Source organism: Dromaius novaehollandiae, chromosome 32 (assembly GCF_036370855.1).
Source record: "Dromaius novaehollandiae isolate bDroNov1 chromosome 32, bDroNov1.hap1, whole genome shotgun sequence".
In the NCBI taxonomy this organism is placed as follows: Eukaryota; Metazoa; Chordata; class Aves; order Casuariiformes; family Dromaiidae; genus Dromaius; species Dromaius novaehollandiae.
The window spans coordinates 1,022,301-1,033,944 of NC_088131.1; the positions used below are offsets into that span (position 1 = coordinate 1,022,301).

General features: G+C 52.7%; 1 protein-coding gene across 1 annotated transcript; it reads left to right on the forward strand.

Moving 5' to 3' along the window:
- Positions 1-3,535: 3,535 nt before the first annotated feature.
- LOC135324533 (olfactory receptor 14A16-like) lies at positions 3,536-8,730 on the forward strand (the record flags this gene model as incomplete). Its single annotated transcript, XM_064501091.1, has 2 exons — positions 3,536-3,548; positions 7,808-8,730. Coding segments are annotated over exons 1-2 (936 nt in total), but the record flags the coding sequence as incomplete, so codon positions are not given.
- Positions 8,731-11,644: the final 2,914 nt, after the last annotated feature.

An 11,644-nucleotide genomic window follows, 5' to 3' on the forward strand; every position in this document is an offset into this window, starting at 1 on the left:
ATGCGGGCTGAAAGAGGCCTGGGGAGTTCAGCCATGTCCTGTCTCTGGGAGGAAATAACCCTGTGCAGCAGGGCAAGCTGGGGAGGACTGGCTGGAGAGCAGCTTTGCAGGAAAGGACCTGGGTGTGCTGGTGCTCAACAAGTTGACAAGAAGGCAACAGGGTTCTCTTGTAGCAAAGACAGCTTCCGTTATCATGGGTTGTATCAGCAAGAGTACAGACAAGTGCAGGGCAAGTGCAGTGGGACAGATGAAATACCCTGCAGTCTCCACCAAAAAGAAGCAAAATAAAGGGCAGAACTGACAGACTACCAATGCTGGGGAGAGCGGTATGATCAACAGAGTGCCCAGGGACTGCCAACATTTTAAAGCAATCAGAACAAGAAAGGCCTTTCTGCCAGTTGCCAAGTGGCTGGAGCCAGAGGTACCCAGGCTTGCTCAAGGGAGAGAGCTCCAGAGAGACGATTTCTTTACTCAACCACCAAGCGCATGGCTAGGATTATAATGTTCTAGCGATAAAACATGTTTTTTGCAAGTCTAGCTTTTTAATTAAAGCATTAGGACTCATACTCACACCAAATGGGGGGAGGGCAAGCAAAAAAAAAAAAAAGAAGGAAAAAACATTTCCCATTGGCTTCAGTGGCTATGGGATGAAGCCTGCATTTGGTTTGAAAGAGAAAGGATTAGGACTGAATGTCAGGCAGGTGACTATAAACTACCTGATGCTTTCTATACTCTTCAGTGTCTCAGTGTCTTCGTCACTCCTCAGTCTATACTGCACTCTATTTTCTCCCCTGCATCATGGATCATCCCTCTGGAGAAAGAACAGAGTCCAGGGACACGCCATGCCGATAATCTGGGCATCGTGGGGAGCCCACTGCAAGAGTAAGTGTGTGCATGAGAGCTCACAGCAAAGGCCTGGGCAAGCCAAGGAGCAGGGACCCTCCCCAGGTGCCAAGGATCCCAGTCCCTGAGCCACAGGGCTGGGTACAGCCTCCTCCGATTGCTCATGACAGCAGCTCATGACACCCACCACAGAGTCCAAGAAGTTTCTGTGGGAGAGGTGGAGGAAGAAAGTGGAAACAACTCCAAAGAGGGGGAATGAAGGCAGCAGTCCCACGGGTAAACATCTCCAAATATGGGTGGATTTAACCCCTCTCTGGCAGAGCTGTTTCTTCCATGAACAGCAGTACCTGGGGGAAGGCGGGTCTTTTGCTGACACCCCCTGTGGCATAGAGGGCATCAGGGTTGGAGACACCCCTTCCAGCCAAGGGGCAGTTGCTGGGCACTCAAACAAAGGTTTCAGTCGGGGACCTCAAAGCTCCGGGACCAGTGTGGAAGGCAGCAGTGAGTGGCAGCCCTGCCGCTACACTGAGAATTTCATTCTGTTGAGCTAAACCAGGACCCCAGGGACTCCCTGCAGCCGGCTGGATGGGCACAGATGGGACCTGGCCCGTCCTGTTCCTCCCGAGCATGTCATTCAAGGAAGTGCTGGAAGAACAGGCCTGGAGGGATCCTCATGGCACTGCATTGCCTGTGGCTGTGATAACTGATTGTCTCCTCCTGCAAACGCTTCCTGCATCAGGCACTTGGGGACAACCATCTGGCAGTGCTCATGGGAATCCATCAGGACCATGCCCTCTGGGTGGGCAAGGGGACCTCAGGCACTTGTCACCCTGTTGGAGAGCAGCTTGGAGAGCAGAGACCTGGGGGGAGGAAAGAGAGGTCCCATGGCTGGCAGAGTGAAGGTGCTGCTGTGTGCCTGGGGCCAGGGCACTGCCACCTCCGAGGCCCTCTCCTAGCTCCTGAGAAGCTCTTGCAGAAGCAAGCAAACCCCGGAGAACACCCTTCCCCACATTGCTGGGAGTCAAGGAGAGGGTCACTTCTGTGAGAGAACATGACAGGCCAGGAGCAGGCACATGGCTGGGGTTTGTGCTTGTGAGGTCACTTCTGCCCCAGCACCTGATAGGCCAGCAGCAGGCACAGGGCTCACATATGGGGCTGTAAGGTCACTGCTACCTCAGAAGCCGGCAAAGGGCTTCAGTGCTGATTGTGAGGTCACTTCTGCCTCAGTACCTGATTGGCTGGTGTAGGTTCCTGGAAGTCACCTGTGCCGGTGCTGCTGTTAGGCCAGAACCAGGTTAATTGGCACAGGAGACTGTCCTGGAGGGCAGAGAGGCCATGGATCCCTCGTGGATCTTCAGGGACAACGTCCTCAAAGCCCAGGAACAAGCCAGTGTGATGTGATGGGAGTCAAGCAGGGCCTGGCAGGAGAACCGCATGGATGACCAGGGGCACCCTGACTTAGGAGTTCAGCCACAGGAAGGAAGTTCCCGGAGGGTGGAAGAGGGAAGAGGCTGCCCAGGAGGCAGACAGAAACCTTGCCTGTGGGTGCAGCGATGGAGTTAGGAAAGCCAAAGCTCAGCTGGAGCTGGAGTTGGAGCTGGAGCTCACAAGGGGTGTGGAGGGCAACCAGGAGGGCTTTTGTAAGCCTGCTGGCAGCACAAGGAAGGCAGCTAAGGAGAATGTGCTCTCACTGCTCAGTGGGGCAGGGGACATAGTGACAAGGACAGGGAAAAGCTGGGTCTTTCCTTGTCTTTTCTAACTTACACACTACCGCTAAGAGCTGCCCCCAGTCCCCCGTGGTCCCTAAGGCTGTTAGTGCCCCTGTGACATTGCTCTTGATTGTCTTTGAAATGTCCGTGCAAGCAGGAAGGTTCCTGCTATCTGGGAAAAGGCAGACATCACACCCATTTTCAGAGAAGCACAAGAGGAAGAATCCTGGGAACGTCAGGCTGGTCAGCTTCATGCGAGTCCCTGGGAAGGTGATGGAGCAAATGCTCCTGGAAACCATCTCCAAGCATCTGGAGGGCAGGGAGTGGAAGAGCCAGCATGGGCTGACCAAAGGGAAATGGAAACTCTGCCTGACCAACCTGATTGCCTTCTACCAGAAGACTGTGGGCACAAGGGGAAAGCAGGGGACTTGGTGTGCCCTCATATCGGCAAGGCCTTTCACACAGTCATCCCTGTTCTACCTGTAGCCAAACTGTTGATATCTGCACTCGATAAATGAACCATAAAGCAAGTGGAAGACTGGCTGGTCCATCAGGCCGAAAGGCTGTCATTAGTAGTACGAGGAGGCCAAACTGGTGGCTGGTTACTGGTGGCATCCCTCCGTGATCAACACAGGGGGCAACACTGTGGAACTTCTTCATTAATGGTCTGGGACATGGGGTGAAGTGCACTTTCAGAGCCTTTGTGAACTATGTGCAATTGGAGCAAGGCCAGGAGCAAGCTCATTTTGTTCCCTCTGCACTGAGGAGGCAGGTTCAACTACATGACCTCCAGAGGTCTCGTCCACCCTAAGTGCAGTGATTCAGTCACAGTTCACGTTTCTAGGGAGAGCTCTGTAAAGACAGACTAGGCAGACGAAGCAGACAGGGCAGAGAGGCAGAAGAGAGAGGAAGTACGTCAATTTAAATAGAGTTGTTCCTCAGCAGAAAATTTTCCCATTCAGAGTGCTGGTAGCAAATACGGCATGACGAATAGCTGTAAGCATATATGTATATACTGAAATAGAGGAAATGATTCTTGGCTTTTCTCAGTTATTGCATAGAGTTATTCTTTGAATTGGTGAATTTTTGACTAAAAGTTTACATTCAGGCCTTTATTAATTGGGGCACCTAGAGAGGCTGTTGCTGCTGGAGGTGCCCTGGGGTCACTGTGTTCCGAGGCTGTGCTGGGGAATGTGATCCTGGACCTATGGGAACCTTTCTGGAGCAATGTGTGGAGTTCTAGCAGTATTAGGCAGCTAGTGTCATTTCAGATGGCCAAGGAGATTCTTCACCAGGCCACTACCTGATGCTTTAGAAGGATACGGGTCTCACAGTTTCTCCATCAGAGCCAGCAGACACTGACATATGCCTTGGGCCACCTCTGTCTCTTCAAATGTCACCACGTGTTTGTGTGTGAGCAACCAACTCCCACCCTCCATCTCCAGGGAGTATAATGGGAGCTCAGGCAAGGAGCTCACGTGCGGGCATCTTTGTTGTGCACGCTTCAGCGTGGGCAAGGGGAATCCTACCTCCTGTGTGTTCGTGGAGTGCACAGGAAGGATCTGAATCACACCCCATCCCAGGGGCTTCTCAACCAGCATGAGAAGCCCTGATTAACTTGTCTGAATCAATATGTGAACCATGGATAATTGAAATCCCTTCTTGCCCCTTTTCTAGGTGTCCTGCCTAATAAAGAGATGGGAATCGGGTCTTCCAGAGTGGGACGATTCCATCTGTCATAGATGGCCATCCTCTGATGAGACAAATTGCAATGCTGCAATGGGTCTCTCGCCACTCCTTAGTAAAGGACCATAGGTGATTATTTTAGTCTACTTTAGTGAACATCTCCCAGGGGGAGGAAGCACAAGGGACAGAGAAAATCAGGCCTTGAGCTGGACCACTGTTGCTCAGCAGTACCAGGCTCCTGGGACTGAGGGAACTCATGGCAACCTGACAGCACTGCTGAGAGACAGCTCTGTGCAGGAGCAGCTGCTCTGCAAAGGTCAGCAGGGCTCTGGGCACCGCTTCCTATTGCTGACACACATCAGACAAGGCAAAGAGAAGTGAAAGGGAGTGTGGAGTGGGAGGACAGAGGAGAGCTCATTGTGGGAGAAATCTTGGCAGCCGTTTGCATGGTAAGCCTCTGGCTGCAGGGCCAAACTACAGAGGTTCCTGGAGGGGTCTTCTAAACCCAGCCCATGACTGATAGTTTTCTTAAGGATTGCTCTCCTGGCTTCTCCAAAGTGGAGGAGGGCATTCCCTGACGCACCATTACAGGGACAGGGTGTCCTGCTACCTTCTCCCAGGGACAGCTGCAGGGGTGTGATGCCGGAGTGTGCCACAGCTCTGCCCAGAGCTGTAATTCGGAGCACTCCAGGGTGCTGCGTGCCCGGGGCAGGGACTCTGCTGCCTGCGAGGGTCAGCACTCAGCCTGCCCAGGGAACTCCCCACAGCACTGTGGGGAGAAGCTCAGGGTGGAAGGAGAGGGAAAGGAAGGCGTTTTCCTTCTAGGGTGTGTGCTTTCAATTCCCTAATTTTGCCAGGGGTAAAAAAAGGAGTTTTCTGGTTTGGGAAAAATCTGAGACTCCTAAACCTTCACTCTCTGAGAGCAATAGGTCTGTCAGAAAGCTAAGCAAACACCTTCAGCCCCACCTCAGCCTACAGACAGCACCAGCACCACCTTTATGGCCTTGTCAGGGTTTTCCTGACCTGCTCCACAGCACCTTTGAGCACAGCAATGCCTCTGCCCAGTGCCCTGTCCCAGGCAGTCTCTGCAGGGCAGAGCTGAGCACGCAGAGGATGGGATGGGGTCTGTGAGCACTGGCAGGGAAAAGACAGTGGGAGAGAGAAAGAGCTGCCAGCAGGGACAGCTGCAGGCAGCAGAGATGGGCAGGGAATGAGAGGGAACTGCGAACAGAATCACCACGGGAGGATGCATTTGGACAAGTCATGGTCAGTCCCTCTGATGCAGACACCTTCCTCTGAGCCACTCTCCTGTGTCTCTGCTCCCACCCAGCAGAGCCTCTGCCCTGACAGCCATGGAGTCCAGAGCATGAGCCGCCTCCTCTGCAGCCAGACCTGCAGCAGAGGAGAGGGGCATCTCTCCTGCCACGGGCCCATTTCATGCTGCCTGACAAAGGGGCTGAGAGCAACCACCCTGCCAGGTCCCTGTCTGCCACATGGCATGTCCAGCTGGGTAAGATGAAAGCTTTCCCGAATGCCCATCTGTCTCTCTCTCCCTGCCTCCCTTGGCAGCAGGATCACTGTATTGCTCCTTGTTTCCCCTCCTGTGCTTGCTGCTCCTGGTCTTCTCTTGGGCTTTCTGGGGTTGGGGTGCTTCAGCTGCAGTTCAGACACCTGCCCTGCAAGTTGTGCAACAGAGGGGTCTGCATAGGAGTAAGCTGTTCCCAGCCCCCCTGAAACCTTGGGGCAACAGAAAATGCGATCTGTGGGACAGGCGAATTAGCTGACCTTGTCATGCTCTTCATCACTTTCTCCACAGCTGGCCTGAGAGAGAATTTGGAAATCTTCCCTTAAAATCTGAATTCCCCCACTCTCAGCTCAATCCAGTTTCTTTCTGAGAGAAACTTGTGACTGTGAGTGTCCTTTAGCTGAGAGGTACTAGCGCAAGGCCAAGAGGGGCAAGACTCATTGACAGACCAGATCCCGTGACTTTGCACAAAGTCACGGTGAGCCCTTTTTTTTCTCTTGGGATGCACAAATGCTCATCCTCAGAGCAACTGAACTGCCACAGATTTCTACCCTGTCAAAGAATGCTCCCACAGTGAGAGGGAGGTATCTAAAAGCTAAATCATTATCTAATCAGACTTCCCAACTGAAGACTGTATTTCAGAGAAAATGGTGTTGAAATGTTGAGCAGCCTTTCCACGTAAGGGGTAGATATAATCTGCTGCAGGATGTGCACATCAGAGCTAGCCACTTCCCACTCCCACCACAGAGAAAGAGAGCAGATGGTAAATTGGCGTGAGCAGAGGGTCTATCTCGTTGGAGTGGAGACATCCAGAAAGGGTCAGGCACCCCCTGCCTTCACGTGAGAGTTTCCCTCCCTTGCTAGAAGGAGCTGGCGTGGCTGCTTCAGATACAAACGCCTCTGTTCAAGAGGGCAAGGCTGCGGGAAATGAATCCCTCACAAGGATTTTCCCTTTCCGAGACAGCTGACATGAGAGCTTGTCAGCATCCAATACTCTCTGACCAGGTTCTTTTAGATATTCCACACATGGAGGGTGTAATGTTTAATATCAAAATTTACTTCTTTGCAGATATTTGACGTTACACGGGAGTTTTGATTCAGCAGAGTGATACAGCAATATACTGAAATCACAATACAAGTGTCAGTTACACTTAGCGAAATACAGCAACCGCAGTATACAGTTCAATCACAATACCAGTGTGATCCCCATTACTGGTCTCCATATGCTCACCGTCACAACGCTGGGCATCCCCGATCATGGAGAAGGAATACGTGGGCTGAAACCAGCTCAATCACGTTGCTCTTTTCCAAGTTCTTTTGCTAGTTGTTCAGTTTTTATACTTTGTGTTGGGCTGAGCCATGTATACACTCCCCCTCCCATGCTGGTCTGGCTAACTCAGGGAGACATTCACACTCTTTTGATGCATTCAGGGGGAAACATTTACACCAGCTGATCCACTCAGCTGGGGTGTAGTCAGCTGATCTGCTCAACTGACATAGCTGTTTCCCTAAAACAAAGCTTACCCTCCAGTCCTGGTCCCCTTTGCCGTGAGATAAAGCTGGCTTTCTGTGCAACCGCTGTGGTCAGTCACACCCTACCTCATGCCCTGAGCTTCATGGGCACATCACCCTTGCCCATCTCCCCGGAGCCTTCTTCCATGGCAGGGGTATATTGGTTGGTCAAAGTGCTATATTCATCTCTTATTATGGTAAACAGAGAATATTCTCACCAGGCCACTAGACTGAGTCACCTTAGCTCAGCTCGTGGCACCCAAGCCCCTCCTATCCCCACCAAATAACTGGAAATGTTTGTCACCTTCCTCCATTTACACCCCCCAGCAAAGCAGGACTGAGTGCTCTGGAAATGATTAGCAGAGGCCCCTGGTCTGCACGGCACACTCAGCCAGCTCAAACCAGAGCTCCAGACAGGGAGCTGAATGAAGGTGAAGAAGAGAGGAAAAGTGGGAGGTTCTATGAGAAAGGCAAAAGATTTGGCTCACAGAAGACTGCTCTAATTTGTCACTGTCTTTTCCTCCTTGGATAGATCCCCATGCCCAGGGTCAGCAAATGTCCAACGGTAGCTCCTTCACTGAGTTCCTCCTCCTGGCATTTGCGGACACACGGCAGCTGCAGCTCTTGCACTTCTCCCTCTTCCTGGGCATCTACCTGGCTGCCCTCCTGGGCAACATCCTTATCATCACAACTGTAGCCTGCGACCACCGCCTCCACACCCCCATGTACTTCTTCCTCCTCAATCTCTCCCTCCTTGACCTTGGCTCCATCTCCACCACTGTCCCCAAATCCATAACCAATTCTCTGTGGGACACCAGGGCCATTTCCTACTCAGGATGTGCTGCACAGGTCTTTTTTCTTGCCTTTTTTGTTTTGGCTGAGTATTCTCTTCTCACAGTCATGGCCTACGATCGCTATGTTGCCATATGTAAACCCCTGCACTATGGGACCATCATGGGCAGCAGAGCGTGTGTCAAAATGGCAGCAGCTGCCTGGGCCAGTGGGTTTCTCAGTGCGGTGCTGCACACTGGGAACACATTTGGAGTAACATTCTGCCAAGGCAACTCCCTGGGCCAGTTCTTCTGTGAAGTTCCCCAGATCCTCAAGCTCTCCTGCTCAGACTCCTACCTCAGGGAAGCTGGCTTTATTGTGGTTACTGTTTGTTTAGGCTTTGGGTGTTTCATCTTCATTGTGATGTCCTATGTGCAGATCTTCACTGCTGTGCTGAGGATCCCCTCTGAGCAGGGACAGCACAAAGCCCTCTCCATGTGCCTCCCTCACCTGGCCGTGGTCTCCCTCTTTGTCAGCACCATCATATTTGCCTACCTGAAGCCCCCCTCCCTCTCTTCCCCATCTCTGGATCTGGTGGTGGCTGTTTTGTACTCGGTGGTGCCTCCAGCAGTGAACCCCCTCATCTACAGCATGAGGAACAGGGAGCTCAGGGATGCCCTGAAGAAACTGACTCACCTGCTTTTAGTGCAGCAGCAATGAGCTGCCCATCCCTCTTCACAAGTGGTTTCTAAGTACCTCAGACAAGTCTTGTGCTTTGGGCATTCTTGCTGTGATCATCATGTTTGTGCAGTAGTGTTGGAATTCATCCCACTTCCTTACAGCCATGAACCCAGTCTGCCTGACCGAGAGGTATTATGTAAATGTCTCTCACTGTGTTACAGCTGGCCTCTCTGTAACAAAAGCAGATTTCCCCAGTGCAGTGCTTGAAGGTTGGGCTCGCCTTTAAGAGCTGGAGCTAAGAATGTGCTCAGGGACTTTCCCCCTGAAAGGGCCTGTTGCTTTTCTGGGGCTCTCCCTGGGCTCAAGGCAATGAGGTTAGAGGTGATGTGTTAGGGAATGAGGGCTGGATTCAGCTTTTGCTTCTGCGTGCCCAGTGCTCCTGGAGATGGTGAATGGTCAAGTGATATCTCCCATACAACAGGGCTGGACACTGATGCCCATCCTTCTCAAAGGGAATATGGATCCATCAGGAGAGCACAGGGCATCCCCAAGGGCACCGTGTGCTTAGGGGTGGGCAGTGAATGGAGCTTCGCAAAATGCAGTGGAGTCATCCAGAGGGAAAGCGGTAAAGCAGTGAATGTCCAGGCTAGTGAGAGCTCTGCAATCCCACGAGAGGCAGCTGGGACCGCGGAGGCCTAGGGAAGAGATCCTGCAGAGTGGTCCATGTCACCTTCAATGAGGAGCCATGGGCTGGATCTAGCGACACGCCTGAACACAGCCTGAGCCATTTGAAATGCCCTGTAATTGCTCAGAGCATCGTCCATGGCCACAGGGCAACAGACGCCTCAGTAGGGGGTTGTCAGATGCAATGCTGCCCATCCAGCTGGGTCTGCTTCCCACCCTGACCATTTTGACCAGTGAGGAGTCACCCTGTGGCCCCAGGGCACCACAGCCCACTTGCTCTGCTGAGCAGCACTGCCAGCTCAGAGCCCCATGAGGAGCACAGGGTTGGGTCCAGGAACAGCCAGGTGGGCAGCACCCATGCACTGCCCTGGGGAAAGACTCTCCCGGGAGCAGGGACATCCCTGGAAGAGCAAAGGAGCAATTGCGTGCTGGCAAGGCGGAATAAAGGAGACAGAGAAATCTGTTTCTGTGGAGGTCAAGACAGGGCAGGCTGCTGTGTCCCTGGGGCAGCAGGAGCTGCCTGAGGAGCCCCAGGGCAGGGAGCCTTGTGCTGTGCTGGAGAGAGGGGCTGGCACGGGGGGCTGCAGGCAGTCTGGGGGTAGGGAATCTGCTGTGCACAAGAACAAGGGAGATGCAGAGTGTCACTGTGCTCTGTCTCCTTGTGCCACGGGGGCCTGTTCCAGCTTGGAGGCTGATTCGGCAGCTGGCACACACATCCCTACCCCCAGAGCTGCTGTGCCTGCTGGGGGGCAGGGGATGTGGTGTGAGTGCCCAGAGCTCTGCAGCACCCTGTTGTGGGCACTGCTGTGGGGCCATCTCTAACCTGGTCTGCTCTGCTGGGTGGGCTGGGGAGAGGGCAGGGGAGGTGGGGAGAGCCAGGGAGGGGCTGAGCTGGGTTGGAAAGGGCCCAAGAGAGGGAAACACCAATGTTAACTCAGCTGCGTGATTGGGAAGGGTGAGGACACACACTGGGGGGTTTGTGGTGCAGAGCCCAGTTTCATGGATGGGAACCAAGACCTGTCAACACAGAAGAGAGGAGTAAGCAATGGAGTGTGTGGGAAACTAGGTGGAGGCTGCCTGGCTTGAAGGGTGGAGAACAGTGGTACAAAGTCCAAGAGACTAATGGTTACCAGTGACGTTCTTCAGAGTCAATACTGGAGCCAATGCCTTCTGTCTTTAGGAATGATTTTGATGGTGGGACGGAGTGCACTCTCAGCCAGTTCATGAACGATCCCCAACTGGAGATGAGTGGTTGACATGCTGGAGGGCAGGGCTGCTCAGCAGAGGGGCAGCGACAGCCTGGTGATGCGGGCTGAAAGGGGCCTGGGGAGTTCAGCCATGTCCTGTCCCTGGGAGGAAATAACCCTGTGCAGCAGGGCAAGCTGGGGCGGACTGTTTGAAGAGCAGCTTTGCAGGAAAGGACCTGGGTGTGCTGGTGCTCAACAAGTTGACCAGAAGTCGACAGGGTGCCCTTGTAGCAAAGAGAGTCACCGTTATCGTGGGTTGTATCAGCAAGAGTACAGACAAGTGCAGGAAGAGTGCAGTGGGACAGACGGAATACTCTGCAGCCTCCACTAAAAAAATAAATAAATAAAAATAATTAAAATAATTTAAAAAGCAAAATAAAGGGCAGAATTGGCAGACTACCAGTGTTGGGGAGAGCGGTATGATCAACAGAGTGCCCAGGGACTGCCAACATTTTAAAGCAATCAAAACAAGAAAGGCCTTTCTGCCAGTTGCCAAGTGGCTGGAGCCAGAGGTACCCAGGCTTCCTCAACGGAGAGAGCTCCAGAGGGACTTCTTCTTTACTCGACCTCCAAGCACATGGCCAGGATTATGCTGTTTTAGTGATAGAACATGTTTTTGCCAGTCCATCTTTTTAATTAAAGCATTAGGACTCATACTCACACCAAATGGGGGGAGGTGGAGGAGGAGTCCAAAATTGCTTCCCATTGGCTTCAGTGGCTGTGAGATGAAGCCTTCATTTCGTTTGAAAGAGAAAGGATTAGGACTGAATGTGAGGCAGGGGACTATAAACTACCTGATGCTTTCTATACTCTTCAGTGATATTTCTTCTAGTCACTCCTCCATCTATACTGCACTCTATTTTCTCCCCTGCATCATGGATCATCCCTCTGGAGAAAGAGCTGAGTCCAGGGACACGCCATGCCGATAATCTGGGCATCGTGGGGAGCCCACTGCAAGAGTAAGTGTGTGCATGAGAGCTCACAGC